The sequence below is a fragment of the Corvus hawaiiensis genome, chromosome 17 (genome assembly GCF_020740725.1).
Source record: "Corvus hawaiiensis isolate bCorHaw1 chromosome 17, bCorHaw1.pri.cur, whole genome shotgun sequence".
Classification (NCBI taxonomy): domain Eukaryota; kingdom Metazoa; phylum Chordata; class Aves; order Passeriformes; family Corvidae; genus Corvus; species Corvus hawaiiensis.
In genome coordinates this window covers 15,420,073-15,436,172 of record NC_063229.1, presented here as the reverse complement: position 1 = coordinate 15,436,172, position 16,100 = coordinate 15,420,073, and the positions used below count along the sequence as shown (strand labels likewise).

The 16,100-nt window shown below is 46.0% G+C and overlaps 1 protein-coding gene across 5 annotated transcripts in view; it reads right to left on the bottom strand.

Moving 5' to 3' along the window:
* Positions 1 to 16,100, bottom strand: part of NFATC2 (nuclear factor of activated T cells 2) — a 79,908-nt gene that overhangs the window by 16,745 nt on the left and 47,063 nt on the right. For all 5 annotated transcript variants that reach the window (XM_048321819.1, XM_048321818.1, XM_048321821.1 and 2 more), the window contains exons 7-9: positions 12,493 to 12,548; positions 11,503 to 11,629; positions 9,268 to 9,960 (exon numbers count right to left, since the gene is read on the bottom strand). In XM_048321819.1, coding sequence (XP_048177776.1) covers positions 9,268 to 9,960; positions 11,503 to 11,629; positions 12,493 to 12,548 — 876 coding nt within the window. The remainder of the gene's footprint in view (positions 1 to 9,267; positions 9,961 to 11,502; positions 11,630 to 12,492; positions 12,549 to 16,100) is intronic.

Sequence of the window (16,100 nt, the reverse complement as noted above, 5' to 3'; positions counted from 1 at the left end):
TCATGCAAATTTGGAGAGATCAGAGCTTTAATTCCAAACAGACTGCAGCATCCCTTGGAGAGGTGCACATAAATTGGAGAATATGAAAGCCTGCAAAGTTGGGAATACTTGGATTTCAGGTTTTTGTGCAGACCCCTCTTAGAGCGAGGAGTCATCTGTGAAATTTCCAGTTGGATGTATGCCCAGATTTCTGTGCTTGCAAAATTGAAGCATGGGGACTTGGAGTGATGATTCAGACACAACTGCATTGTTTATACATTTTAGGTTTCTTCCTGGTAAACACAGAAAAAGTTGTATTACACAGTGAGGAAGAGCATGAAAGCCAGCACCTGACTGAAAATCCAAACTAGGAGCTAATGTGCTGAAGGGAGTTTTATGGTCTCCAAGTATTTGCTCTTCCCCAGTCCCCGACTCTCCCACTGGCACAGCTACGGATGCACTGCTTGTTTTTCACATCAGAGGAGCTGCAGTGATCTATTAGCTCATTGAGTACCTCTCGTAGCCAGTGCAGGATTGTCTTCTTGTGCATTTGTCCAGTCTGCTTTTGAAATGCCTCTAAGCACTCACTGCATCCAAATCTGAGCACAGGAGTCTCTGGGAACTGGTGAGGAAACAGCTATAAAATGGTTGGGCAGTGTAAGGCCATAGCAGCTTCTGCTGGGCAGAAAAGCAGCTCTCACTGCTCTGAGTTCTCATAAGAAAACTAACTTGGATGGGAAATTCAGATGATTCATTCTCATATTTTTAATTTAAAAATGACCAGAGATTTATAAATAAATACTGATTATAAATGATTATATTTTATAACTATATATATAGGTTTATAGTTAATTATGAATAAATAATTATATTGTTACTTATAACAAAGTATGAAAAACAGGTGGAAGAAAAATGGACTTTAAGTTAATCAATTTTAGATCTTCATTCTTGTGAGAGAAAAGGTCTATACAGACAAGAAGTCCCCCACCAACTATCCCTGCTGCCTCGCAGGATGTGACCTGAGCTGAGAAAGTTCTGCCTGTGCGAATAACGCTGAGAATCCAGGCATTTTTCTACAGTAGAAGGCCTTTTAGTTTGCACCATAAAAAGACTGTAGATCTTTAAGATGGTTATTCTTGCCAGGCATTTTATTTCACAATAGTTAAAGAAACGTGCAGATGTTTTCCAAACTTTTCCGAGCAGCAAGGCTCTGTGCAGCTGCTCCCAACATTTCAAAGTGCAGCTCAAAAAGGACTCAAGTTGCCTTTTCAAGAGTCATTACAGGAGGAGCTGAATCCTCCCAGTTACTACATTGAGCTTTAAGGGGAGAAAAGACCCTTTCCCCACCTTTGCACATTCCTAACGTTAACCCAACTTGTACCAAATGAAACTGTGAAGAGCAGCAATGCCAAACCCAGGCATTCAGGGTTCAGGAGTCAGGCCTCCAAGAATCATGAGATTGGTTTTTAAATCATGCAATCAACCTCCCGCCCCCAAAGTGGCATCATTTTTGTCTGTCTGGATTTTGAAAGCCCAAAACATCCAGGTTTGTACTTTTAATGTTTTGTTTTTTTCTTGGATCAGACCTGAAAAGATCATTGAGAAAAAAAAAAACCACAAGCCTCTATATTCTGCTGCAGTTACCTGCACAGAAACTTTTAAATTGCTATTAATATTCCAAGAACTGCAATGAAATTGCAAAGAATTAGCAAAAGCCTCGAGCTGCCATGTGGATGTGAGCCAGGTCACTGATTATATTCAATTGCATCATGCTCATTCTGAAGGGGAGCTAAAAGGATTTTGTCCCCCTCCCTATTTGTGAGGGCAAATACACACCTTGCTGCAGCTACAACCCCCATCAGCAATGCCCGTTCCTATAAATGGAACCCAGTTCATTGCACCACCTTTGCTGGGAATTACTGGGATTCATTTGGAGGTGATCAACAGACCAGGCGAGCAGGCTGAGCTCGTACCACTCCTGTCATGGGAAGATCCCTTCCATTACCCCTCATGTTCACATCCATTCTATCAGCTGCCCCAGCTGAGCAGCCCTGGCACTGCTGGAACAAACGCCCTGCCCGTGCACACTCACCCCAGTACAGCCCCTTCAGTGGAAGGGCTGCCGGTGGTTCCCTGACTTGGCCTGAGCTGTGCTGATTCCAGGGTTTTTACACCAGCAGAGCTGTGTCTCTGCAAGGCTTTTTACCATAATAGCTGTGTTAGCAAAAGAAAACTTAAAAAAAAACCCCAACCACCTCAACCAGCACAGTTCTGTGGTGAGCTGCTGGAGTGTAAAGCAAGCCCTGTTCAAGGCTCCCAGAGAGCACTTCTCCGGTTCCACGCAAAACGGAGAATTTAACGCTAGAATGAGTTAATCCCCTTTCCTGCTTTGCACAGTTTTGTTATAAACCATTTTCTAGCTGCGCATTTCTCATCACCAAAGTCCCCATTTTTAAAAACTTTGTCAAAACAGTTATGATTTTGACTGAACTGAAAGAATTTCCGTGCAAAGCACCCAGTATCACTCCCAGCTTGCAGGAGGATCGCTGGCCCTTCTCCTTGCACCCTGCACTTGCTCACACAACAGCTTTGCTCTGTCTCCAGACTCTGCCCAAGAAATGAGAATGTTTCTGGCAGACACACCTGACCCCAGGGACAGTGACCTGCCAGCCATCAACGCTCACTGCTAGAAAGCACCTACAATTCTTTGATGGATACAGCATGAAAGGAGTGAGCCTGTGGAAAGGCAGAAAAAGGAGGGAGGAGCTCTGCCAGTCCCTCCCTTTACTGCAACATGTTTTAACCACCTACAGCACAGCCAGTGCTGCAGCAGCTCCTGCACACCTGGGGGCACCTGCAAGTCTGGGATTCTCCAGGAAAGTCACAGTTTTACCACTGACTTTTTGCCTCAGCTGGAGCCAAGTCCCTCAAAAGCTCTGATCCTGCTTCATCCATCTGTGAGAGCTGGGGAAAAGCTTGTCTGCCTCTTTCTGCAGTGGAATAATTTTAATTCGTGACCATTTCCCTATGCTGGATGAATAGTGTCACTGGAGTGAAAAATGTTATTGTTATTATCCCTTTAAATTGAAAGTGGATTGAGGGAATAAAAGTAAATGTATGGTCCATTTTGGCAGATGTCTTCCAACAGATGGGTGTCTATGGTCTCCTTTGTAAGAGCTGTCTGCTGCCTGTGATTCAGACTGACTAAAGAATGCCATGAGCTTGGAGTAAATGGACAGTAAGTCTGGGAAAGGACTTTATTGTGGTTTAGAAGCTTTCAATTCCCAACTGCACGAACAAGTTATTTTTTTCAAGTAACTCTTTGCCAGTATTTCAAAACTACCATTGAAAATTGCTTGATGCCTCCTGAAAACTGAGTGCTTTCAGCTGATAACAGTCAGCCCTCAAAAACAGGGACATGCCTTCCACCCCAAATCCCTAGAACGGGCCTTTATTGACTTGGGGCAGCAGGTCCTGGTGGGAGCCTGGCCACGGAGGAGGCAGCAGTGCCCATGTGCCCCTCAGAGCAGCACTGGGCTCCTAATGGGCTCTGCATGTTCTCGGCACAGGAAATGCTTTGTGACACAACTCGCCTCTGGGCACTTACTGCACCAATTAAAGATTCCTGAGCTCGAGAACAAAGAGGTGCCAGTGGAACTATGGTTTTAATCACTTGATTCATTTTCTTCCTTCCTCTACTGCTGATTTGGGATGTATGGGTTTTTCTTTTTCTCGCTTTGTTTTGGTTTGCATGCTTTGAGGCAGCTGCTCAGAAAGGCTGCTGGGGAAAGGGCAGTCTTCAAATGGGGCTGGATGTGTCTGAACTTTTTAATAATGAATTGTTTCTAGAGGTGAAGAACAAGATCAGATGGAGCCTGCCATAACAGTGAAGAGACTCAGTTCTTATTCAGGTACGCAAGTGTAGGGATTTTTCTGAGAATCCATGTGTGTTACTAACATGCATGAATTAATTAACTAGAGGGGAGGATAAGATACTGTTTAATAATGGTAAACTGAAGTACAGGGAAGTTAAATACTTTGCTGGAAGACCAAGCTCAGACTCAACCCAGATCTTCCTTCTAACAGACTGATCTTTCTACTTCCTGCCAACAGACTACTGGGTTTTGGGAGCAGAACCACCTTTTTGTTCTCTTTTTATATTGCCTCTAAAAAAGCAAGACTCTGCCATAGGATGGGGGCATGCAGATCCTAACACAACACAAAGCCACAAGAGCAGTGATCCAAAAATAAAACTGCAGTGTACCCAGGGAGTGCTGCAAGGTCCCAGGAGAGAACAGAAAATCTGTAATAATGTGAGTCAGAGCTTCAGGAATGAGTCTGATGAATACATAGATTTGCTAGAGTGTTTGAGCAGAATGTTTTGGAGAACATACAGGCTTCACTCTTAGTCAAACTCTGCCTGAGCAGAAGTGACCACACCTTCTATGAAAAGTAGTCCTAATTAAAAACAGAGCATGGCTTTTTTAGATGCAAATTGTTGCTCGAAACTGAACCCCAGCCCATTTGAAGGATTCAAATTCGCTCCTGTCTAAAATGCCAGGAAACAAGAACATTTCCCCTCTGCTCTGTCTTGCCGTTAAACTCTGTGCATGGACACAAGATGAAAACAACTACAAACCAACCTAAAAGATGCCCCTAAAGCCACCATCTTCTGTGCTTTCTGTGGATGGGCTCACTACAGTGTTTAGGGAGAAAAGCAGCTTCTCTCCAGGCAGGCAGGACCCCTGGCCCTGCCAGTGCAGCTCCAGTGCTCAGAGGGTTTCCCACTGGAACCCCCAGCTGGCAGGAGCTCCGTGTCACCCCCTCCATCCACGTGCAGGGCTGGGGAGGGCAGCGGGAGCTCAGGATGTGCCAGCATCCAGCCAGAGCCCCGAGGACTCCCTGGCAGGAAGGAAGGAGCTTGGTCCTGGAGCAGCACTCTGGGCTGACAGTCCCAGGAGAGCCAGGGTTTCCTGGAGGTACTCCCTGCCCAAGGAGAACAGAGCTGGCCAGAAAAGAAAGCTTCCTCCTGAACATGAAGAAGGGATTTGAATTTCATTTCACAGTACCATGGGGACAGACTAAGGATTGTTGCTGAATGAAAGAACACACAAAGGAAATGCAGGGATGTAACACACTCTGAGTGGTGCTGGATGAGCAAAACTGCACAAAGGAGCACACTGCTCGTCATGGAGGTGATCCAAAGTGCTGGGTGATGTGCAAGGACCACACGGCACATCCTGCACAGCCATTTTCTTGAGAAACACCTGACATGGCTGAAGTTTTCTGCGAAATACCTGAGCTCACTATAAAACATCTCCACTGATCAGCAGCCTGATAAACCACTACACATCATCTGCCTTGCTCTTCTCCTCCCAAAAAGAGATTGCTGTGCACCAAAAATAATTTAGAGCTGCTGTATCCAGCAGGCACTTCAGAGTGTCAGATGTGGTTAGACAGTTACTATTTGAATAATGACAATCATTCTTCTTTGCAAAGTTCAGCCTGACAGCTGAACCGAAGAGATCTCAATCTAGGGCCGGCAAGCTGATAACTCTCAAGACAAGCTACACCACCATGATCTGTGCATGGAAGTGAGCCCTGTGTCTGTGTCCCAGATGTGGAACTGGCCCACCAGTTCCTGGAAGCTGAGCTGCTTCCCCAGGGCTGCACAGGAGCCCTCTGGCTCTGCAGGAGGAGCACAATCAGTGCCCCCAGCCCCCTCTCGATCCTGCCCCCCCAGGGGGTGCAGACAGTGCTGCAAAGAACTACATTTTTAACTGGGTTTGTACTTTAAAGAGTTAATCTCATTGCTCTGAGGGTGCTGGAGGAACTAAGCTCTATTTGTCAACATATTTATGTGGTTGTTTGGGTAACTTTTACCATTGTGGGCGGTTTGGTTATGAATAGTATTAAGATGAAGCCTTGGCTGAAACGAGCTTATCACCCTGTCACCCTATGGCTTTCACTTGCATTTGAAGGTGATCCCTGCTTGCCAGCGCTAGCCTGGACACCTGATGCATCCTGAAGGATCTCCTGACATGCAGGAGAAAGTAATTCCAACAGTACTGAATCTGTGGGGCAGAGGTGTGTAACTAAGGTTTCCCTGTCAATTTTTCAGGAACAGACCCTTCCTCTGGGGATTCTTCACACTATTTGATAACAAAAAGTTACAGATACATATTTTTTTTACAGAGAAATATGGGGGAGTAAGTGTATGAAGGCAGTCGTGTGGAAATGTTGAACTTGTGATGGGTGCATATCCAAATCCATCCTCTCTGACTGGACAGTGGAGCCTTCCTTCCAGTAACCCTGTTTTGTAATTCTGTCTGGGAGGGGAAGGCTGGGAAGCTGCAAGAAGGCAGCACAGGCTGGGCTGGGCACCTCCTCTCTGAGGCTGCACCAGCAAGAGGAGAAGAGGGGCCAGTGTCTCCTTCCAAGAAAGCACATGGCAGGTCTGGACTCCTGCAGTAGGGTCACAAACCAGCTACAGATCTGCTGAAGTTATCACCAAGGGGCTGTGGGTGGTACCAGCTGTGCAGCTCTGCACAAAGAGCTCCTGGCACATGGCAAAACCCACCCGAGAAGATGGGTAAAGATTTGTCATCACCTGCCTTGAGGCCCAGGCTGGTTTGGCTGCACTCAATCTCGAGAGCCCACAGGCTGGAATCCTCTTGCAGAGGGGGAACAGCTCTTATCTTTTCAAGGCAGGGGTGAGCAGGTTAAGTGTGCTGAGTTCCCAGTATTATGAACCGTGTGGAGCAGTGAAGGCTCTGAGCAAAACCAAACCATGGTTGCCTGAAGAAGGACAAATAACATATTTTTTACAGCAGGAAAGAGAAGAAAATAATGAGTGGTCCTGCCAGCAGTGACATCAGGAAGCTGAGAGAGCTGAAGAGAAGTAACAATGGTGTCAGCTATGGGATGCTCTGCTCTGGTCACACCCAGGACAGCCCCAGCACTCTCAGCATGCCCACTGTGAGAGGCACCAGCTCCAGGAATGAGGAACCGACAGCGTGGGGCATGTCCAGGTCACTCATGAAGTTTGCGGCAAAGCTCGGAATAGAAACAAAGTCCAAACCACCAAGGCTGTGTGTTAACCATGAAGGCAGCGGGCAAGAGCCGATGAGAGGAGGCTACAGCAGCAAAGGGACGAAAGCTGGACTGTCAGCAGAACTCTGGAGAAAGGAGAACAAGGAAGAGAGAGGAGGAAGATGGGGGAAGGGAAGCGAGAGACACCAAGCAGTGATTGCCCAAGAGCCTGGGCAGCAGCAGCAGCAGCAGCACTTGGCTCATGCCAAGCCTGCCTGGGGAAGCACCAGCTCAGTGTTTGTCTGTGAAAATCACAGCAAGACTTAACAGCTCACTTTATCTCAGAAGAGCTTTCTGGATAAAAGGGATTCGAGGGAAAAGCCTCCATAATCCTTTGGGTTTGCTTTCTTTTAATACTATAAAGCACAAAACCAAACTTTCTAGTCAGGAAAAACATGGCTTTTGTTATGTTCTGAGTCACTTTTCCCCAGCAGCAAACAATGTGGCTTTTCAATTCAAGTCCTGAGCATTTCAGAATGAAATGCTTTGCAAAGCCCTAAAGTAAATCACAATTCTCCAAGTCACACTTGCAGCTGATGTAAACTCACTCAGGTCAGTAAGAGACTGCACATGACCCATCCTGCCTGGCCTGATTTGAGTGACATGATTGATAAATTAATCTCTGGCTGAAATCAATTCAAGATGATCCAGTCAGCCAAGGAAAAGCCTGGGATTTCATTATTAATTGCTGCTGCTCTGCCTAATGGCTCCTCTTAGCAGGGAGGGTGACTGCATCCTTGGTGAGCTGGGCTGCAGTTGGGTGTCACTGGCCTGATTAAAAAAATTAATTTTGCAGTCCATCTTGGGAATTCTTTTAAGTGGACTTTGGCCTGACTTTGAAGTTAGCTTTTACTTCAAGATTCTTTTTTCTTTCTTTTACAAGGTGTGTACCAAGTATTTTTAGAAATGTGGAAGAATCTCTCAGCTTCTCATATTAAAATTACCCTAAACGACAGTGTTTAGTTCTCCTGTTAGAAAGATTCTCTTGCTTTGTTACCATGCCCAGTTCCCTGAATGGAAAGTGAATCTCCTCAGTTATAGTTCTCCTAAATCTCCTGCTCAGAGAAGGGAACCAGTAAAAACTCTCCAGATGTTACTGCGATGGCACCAAAGCTGCATCAGCTCTGCAAACACAGCTAACAGAGGAAACCATCCAAACTCTACTCTGCCCACAAACCCAGCAGTGAAGGCTGCACATGATACAGAGCACCAGGACCCAGCTGAAGAAAGCCAAACTTTCACAGGCACAATTTCACAACTCCAGGTGAGTTAAGTGCAGTAAGAATCCCAAGCTAATGGGTGCTTAGAGCACATCCTGGTGCACATCCAGGAGATCAAGCCTGCAATTGACTGGACTGAGAGGAGAGCAGAGTTCCCATACGAGACAATCAGCTCTGTACTTCCTGCACAAGTACATCCTGTATTTGCAGCAATATATCCAGCAGCCTCACTCTGCCCCCACTAAAATCAATGTTGGGCTTGCTGCTGGTCTCTGTGATTGCAGTGTCCAGCTGCACTATTAATTTTGCATTGATTTCCTCCTGCCAGGAACGTGCTTTAATAAAAGAACCAATCAACCAGACTGCCAATAGCTGCCTACCTAAGAAGAAGCAGGATATGTTCAAAGAAAGCTTTACTCTAAATTATGTTCATTCCTAAAGGCTAAATCAGCTGGCTCACAACAAAGAAACAGCATTGTTTTACTTATCAATGTCCCACTGTTCATCTAGAACATCTGCAATGGTTTTGCCTGCAGCACTACCCCATTCATTACAGGCCTTGATAGACTGCTCAATGGGCTTTTTTCTGGTACAAAATGTACAGAGCATTTTACAAAGTGGACTTTGCCTTGATATGAAAAATATAATAAAATAATTAAGAAGTGCATTTCGTTTCAGATCTGCCATCTTCCAAACTGGCAATGGAACCTTTGGCAAATGGAAACAAAATGGGACCAGCTCAACCTGGCAGCTGAGCCTGTGGCACAGAGCAAGCAGAGGGTTTCTGTGGGTGAGTGGCCAAAGTGCTTTGCCTTCTACCAAAAATGCACCTAATGAAAGACCCAAATCCAGCCTGAATGCACAGCAAATGTCCACGCCCATCAAAGGAGGCCACGCCGAGGAACAGGGGCATTGAGAACTCTGACCTTGCCCCCTCCCTCCAACAAACCTCCCGAGAGAGAAACACAGCACTTACCATCATCCAGGTACGCCTGGTCCAGGTTCTGCTCCTGCTTGATGGTCACTCCTGCTGGCAGCACCTCCTTCTGGTCACTCCCTGGTGGCCCATTTTTGGCTGCCCGCTGGCCTGGGGCCGCCTGCTGCTGGATCACGGTGGGGTACGAACTGGGGCTCAGCCTCTGGGCCTGGCTGGCCTGGGGCTGGCTGGATCTCGACACGTTGGATGTGAAATTTTCACAGCACATGATGTGCTGGAACTCCTGGTGGCTTCCACACCTCAGCTGCTGGTTGGTTGGAGAGTAGTGGATCACAGGAGAAGGCTGCTGGTGGCCTGGGGAGTGGTGCAGCACGGCTGATGTTTGGGCTGGAGAACCAGCGTGCACCAGCACGGACCTGTGGGCATCTGCAATGGCAACTGGTGTGGCCATCAGGTTGGGCTGCTGGTAGCCCAGCTGGCTGGGGCTCAGGCTCTTGCTCCTTTGGTAAATCACAGCTGGGTTCTGCTGGTGGTACCGCGAGTCGGGAGAGGAAAGGCCTGAGCGCAGCTGCTGGCAAGGAGCCATAGTGGCCACGAGGCAGGAAGGGGACTCGGTGGCCATTGTGTGCTGTGAATAGTAAGGCTGTGTTACTGTCCCCAGAGCACTGTGTACTGTATTGCAGATTAAGGCTGGATCATAGTCATCAATGGGCTCTGTTTTGATTGATGGTACTAGAATAAAGCATGCAAAGGACATTATTCGTAACGAGCTGAGGAGAAACAGAGAGGTTTTCCTTGAAGTAATAAGAGATTTAAGCCTTTTACAAGATTTGTGTGTCTAAATTCACATGTCACAAGCACTGAGTTTAATAAATCACCCACATGCAACCATGGCAAAGATTCTTCAAAGCACTCTGTGCTAAGAGCTTCTTGAAAAATCTTTAACATACTAACAAACCACAAATTACTAAAATTGAAAAATTCAACACTTCAGCTCCTATTTTAATTCATTTAAGGGCTGTTCTGGAACACAGACAAAATAAGAAGTCATAGATAGGTGTTACATGTAGTACTTCCATCTCAAAGGAAGACTGAACCAATATAAATGCCAGGACATAAACAACTCCCCATCTTTCTGTCAGACATTTAACGAGTGACCAAAGGCAGAGCTGAACTATTCTAGAGCTTTTGTCTCCACTGCACAAGGTTTCCTCAGCGCAGAGAGCTGAAGACCTGTCTGACACCATCATTTAAAAGACCATGATTTAGTAAGAGTTGTGTGAATCCTGGTGGGGTAAATGATGGTCCTCTACATTTCCAATGATTTTGTTTGTCAAATCTTTCCCAAAACACTACAGAAACACCACACAATGGAAACCATAAAGTGGTCACGCAACATTCCTTTTTGGAAGTAAAGATTCCTTCTCCTAAGTGGTCTGTTTTAGGGATTGTATTGAGATGGATGTGTGCTTCTCAATACCATTCCAGAACAGAACAATTTAGCAACTGTACAAAACCTTCACATTGGTGACACTCTATAGAGTTCATAAATTCAGGGAGAGAACCAGAGATTTTCAGGCTGGAGGAGACCAAAATAAGAGTCTGAACAAACGTTTTGCCTCTCCTTAGAGACAAGTCAAATTAAGACATCATTTGAAGCTTGCATAAAACCTGGTGCTGTTATTTTGTGCTTTCTGGTTTCCACAAACACAATACTGTGATTTTCTCACAATATTTTTCTCCAAGCCAAAGCTGGGAAATTCTGGGAATCTCCTTCGTAATCCTGTTGCATTTATTGTGACATGGCTCACCAATCCCCGGAGGAAGAACATCAGAAAAGCATTCATATTTTTCTCAAGTAGTCTCATTCTAAAGAATATATATATTGCTTGCCTTCCTCCATCCCAAGCCCTTTCCCAGATCTGGTGTTTTCTTATTGCTGGACACGTCAGAGAAGGCAACACTCATGGTTTTGAGGGTCACATCATGTCCCAGACTGAGCCTGTTCCCACTGAGGCTCCTGGCAAACTTCCATCAAGTGAATAGGGCAGCATCAGCCCGTTGCCAAGATAACTGAGATAGCTGCCACCCCAAAGTGATGGAAATCCTGATCATAAATCACAGGCATCCTTTAAACCAAGCAGCTGTTGAGTGCTGAGCTGAATTAAATCAGCAACGTTTGGCTCCTCAAAGAATGGCAAGAAAACAACAGAGCAGAAAATCAAATCTTGCTCATGAAATAAGACAACAAGTGGCTCTGTCCCTGAGAATTACCTGGGTGATAGGTGAAATGCTGGGGTTGGCTTCTTTTTCTTTTGCCATTGATGACATAGAAGTTCACCTTCACGGCTGTGCGGATGTGCTTGTTCCGGTACTCGGGAATCTCCACAAAAAGCATGCTCTGAAATGAGGCAGGGGACAACAAGGAATCACCTACTGGGGCTGAGCAGGGATTTTTGTGTGCAGCTCCCCTTGCTACATCTGCAGGCATAACAAGAGAAATCTCCCTATTCATCCCTATAAAGAAGGGTATGAGAAAAAAGGGCAGATGGTGAAAGATCAGAAGATTTTGGTACTGGCAAGTTGGTTTCTAGGGACTGTATCCCTCTGGAACTTGGTGCTGTCCTGAACTTGGAGAGAGAAGTCTCAGCTACAAATGAAACATGAAATGGTGATAAATGCAGAAGCACTGCTAATCCCACAGTGCTTGATAAATGAGTGTGCACTGCAGAATTCCCTCTTTTTGTCAGAATAACTCCATTATTCTATAGGCTTTCTACTGACACACAGCCAGACCCCACTGCTTTGGCAGCTCCCCGCTCCCAGCGGGGCAGGCACGGCCCATGGCAGTGTCACTGCTGGCTCCTGAAAGATCCGCCTGCCCACAGCAAGGTCCCAGCAACAAAGGGAACAAAGAGGCTCACTGCCTCCAAAGATTAGTGTTCATCTGAACTCCTGCAGGACAAACCCTGTCCTGCAAAGGACACGGCACCCAGGGGCCAGGGAAGGCAGGACAGCATCCTGCAGAGCCTGGGCTGGCACCGTGGAGTCTGCAGGACACAGATCCAGCAGTGACTCTGTTTGCTGGGGGCTGCTGCTGCATGAATGGTTTCTTTCTGCAGCACATGTACTGCTGCAGCATTGGACATTTGTTCACCATTGCTGCTCTTTCTGCTTTTGAGATGCTCTCTGGAAGCTCCCCCTTGAACACAACTTGCTCCCCAGAAGGTGCACGAGAGGACACCCAGTGCTTTGCATACTTACAGGCTGGCTCTTATCTTTGTCCACCGTTGCCTCCATTTCCCAGATCTGCTGCCCATCTAGAAGAATATCACAATATTAACCTCTCTGTGGTTTTTTTTTAAATCATAGAACTTGACTTATTAAAATTAAAAAAAAAAGCGACAAATTAGGGCATCAAGTTAGCAAAGCTCTCAAAGTGGACTTAATTTCAAGCACCTTCCCAGTCCAAACCAAAAGCAACAGCATTTCATTTAAACACATCATTGAACACTTCTCTCTCTAGGAAAGAGCTTACATATATATTAAAATGAAATGTTTATGTAGAAATTAGCCAAACTGAAGAATGAAATATTTAGCACAGGTGCAACATCTGCTTTTTACCGGGCCTGAGTCCAGCCAGCCTGACTGAGGGAGGGCATCATGAAGGTCAGATAACTTGTTCATGGTCACACTGGGTCAGCAGCTCAGCAAACATTCTCCTAGAATGCCACTGACAGCCCTAAAGCCACGGTAAAGTACCAAATATTCACCGTGCTCAGTGCAAAAGCACCTCACTGCATGTGTGACAGCCCCTACCCTGAAACACTGCAAGCCTTCCTGCCCTTAATTATTACATCCATGCAGCTTGTCTCCATTCTGAGTTAGACAAAATTATATCTACAGAGGAAAATAAAATTTGATCCCTCTGTATGGAATATCACCAAAGTAACCCCCTGGGCTGTAAGAGTGTATCAGCAGTGACAGGACATTCATGTACAGACTGGGTGCTTCCTCTGCTTACAAATATTCCTTAAATCTCAAAACATTTTTTGCAGGGCTTTCCTTATTTTTTTTTTTAGATTTTAATCTTTATCCCTTTGATTTTTATATTCCATTGAGCCTTTTAGCCAAGCAATTTGCAGAAGAAAAATACTGATGGGCAGAAAAAGATTGCCTCATACCTTTCTGAAAGCTTGCTTTTAAACTGGCCAGGGGACACGTATCCCAAGGACCTGAGAGGACTGGGAATGCTGCAGCCAGGAGGCTGCTGTCTGCTTTAGGGGGAGCAGTGCTGGCTGCTCAGGGGGTTCCCCAGACCAGGCAGGACAAGGGGGAAAATCTCCCAAACCCTGTCCTTCTCACAGGGCTTTTAATTTTTCCCAACTCTTGGAAGTTCTGCAAGAGCTGCTTTTGTCCTCTGTTATTTAAGTACTTCTGCTTCTGGCAAAAAGGGAAATGAAAGAGTATTTTTAAATGCATTTTGCATTTTTTCTGTTGTTGTGCTCTTTGTTCTGTGCTGGGCCCAGACAATGAGCTGACAGATGCGCCAGGCTCTCCAGGCAGCCCTTCCCCAGCTGGGCTCCGTGGCCAGGACGCAGCCCCGGGGTCCCTGTCTGCCCCAGCTCCGCGTCCCCTCAGCCCGGTGGGACAGAGCCTCACCTGCCCAGCACCCCACACCTGGGACAGCCCTGCTGGGCCCTGCTCACACACACTGGGGACAGGCAGCCTTTCCTGGAGGTCATGGCCCACATCCCTCCCTCCCCTCGGGATGGGCTCCCTCATCCCAATCCTTCCCTGGGCAATGGAGACAGCCAAGGAATAGCTGGAAGTGCGGCTCCATCAGGAGATCAGGCTTCCAGCTGCTCCCGCTGCAAGGAGGGAACACTGAACAACTCTGAGTTTTGTCTCTTTTTTTTGTGTTACGTTCCCCCGTGAGTCAGTTGTCTTTTCTAACGTGGGGCTGAGTGGGTGCTGGGGCTGGGATGGCCTCAGCAAAGCTGTCACTGGAGCCAGCACATCCCAAGGGACCAGCACAAAGGCATGGAAAATATTCCATTATTTAATGTCATTTAACATAAGCACTCACTCTGGCCACTGCTATATTCAATCTATAACCCTGTTAATGCAGCCAACTCCTTGCTGCTGTTGAGACAGCAAACAGGGAAGGGGGAAGCCAAAATACTGGGGGGTTAATCCAGAAATCCTTGCCTGATGACAAGGCAGCAAATGCTCAGTGGGGGGATTCCTCTTCTAGGTGAAATTTGTGAAAAGAAACCATCACCGTATGTGTTAAGGAACCTCCCCACACTCCAGAAAAACCCCAAAGGATAAAGTTTTAGAGTTCTCTGAGGAAAAGAGGAGGGAAAAGGAAAAAGAAAATATGTCATAATGTAAGAGACACACATCAGAGCTGTCTCAGCAATGCCATATGCAGATGTCCTGACAACAAGGAGACAGCCAAGCAGGAATATTTGACACTGGTTTTGCTCCAGGCAGAATGTTTTCATCTTTGTTTCCGTACTGCTAAATTCAAACAGTCTGTGCAGATAACAACAGCACTAACTTCACGAAGAAGGTGGAAATCAAAAGGATTTGTTGGTCCAAAATGCATAAACTAAAGTAGAAATGGGCCTCCAAGTCATCTGCCACGTTCAGGAAGCCTGTGGAACACATGCAACCACAACCACAGGGGCTTTGATTTAGTAACTGAGCCACCGAAATTGCACTAAAAGCTAATGAAGCCATCCATAAATATCAAATGATGTTCAGGCTGAGTCCAAAGTCTGTGTGGGTCAAAAGTAAGAATGAGAATAAGCAAACAAGAAATGAATGTATTTGGGGTTATCATTCCAACAATGACAGAGGCTTCTGTTTGGATAGATTTCATATTTGTGGCAGCTAAACAGGTTTCTAACAAATCTGTCAGCAGCAGCAATCCCCGTTCTTTGAGCACTGAAGTCCTGCTGAATTTAACCACTCTGCAGTTCACTCCCTGACCTTTATGCTTAAATATGATGATGTGGCTCCATCTGCCTCATGGCTTCACTTTAGCTCGAGACAATCAATATTTGCTTTTCCTTTAACCGCTCTGGATATGCACATTATGGGGAGCTTTTGGCAGAGGGATGAGGGAGGCTGTGAGGAAAATGAGAAATACAATTGCATTCAGAAGTCTCTCTCTACTTTAACCTATTCTTTTTCCTGGTAACAAAAAGAAAACTTTTGATTATGCACACTCTGGCAGCTAATGGAGAGCAGGAGGAATAAACTGAGAAGTCTCAGGATGATTTCAGGAAATTTTGAACAGAGAAAACCTGCACCAAACTGTCAACACATGATTATCATCTTTAGAATGTGCATAAATGCAAATTTTTTTAGGAGGAAAGGAAAGTGGATGATTGGAGAAAGTCCTCAACAAAAGTGGGATTCTTATTGTAAGGATGTACTAAAAATCCTGATGCTGATGTGACAGCAGAGCACAGCCCCAGTACAAAACTTGTCACACCAAAGGCCCTTCCCTGGAACCCAGGTGGTGCCCGGGCAACAAAAATGGGTTTGGCTTTGAGCAGGAGGTTGTGCTCAACCCTCCAGAGATCCCTTCTGGCCTTCATTACCCTGTAATTCTGTCATGCCACAAATGGGACAAACAGCTCCTGCCTGGAAACCGAGAAGATTAAACCCCAGCTTGATTAATAATTTAATCTAAAGTCTACAAATGCAGATAGCTGCTTATTGCACATAATTAAACTGCTCCAACAATGGAGAGTACAAAAACTGCAAAAGATCACTCGGGAATCCAGTGCCAGGCCCACGTGTGTGGTGCCTTTTGAACAGTACCTCCACCACAGGGAATTCAATCCCTGCCTCTG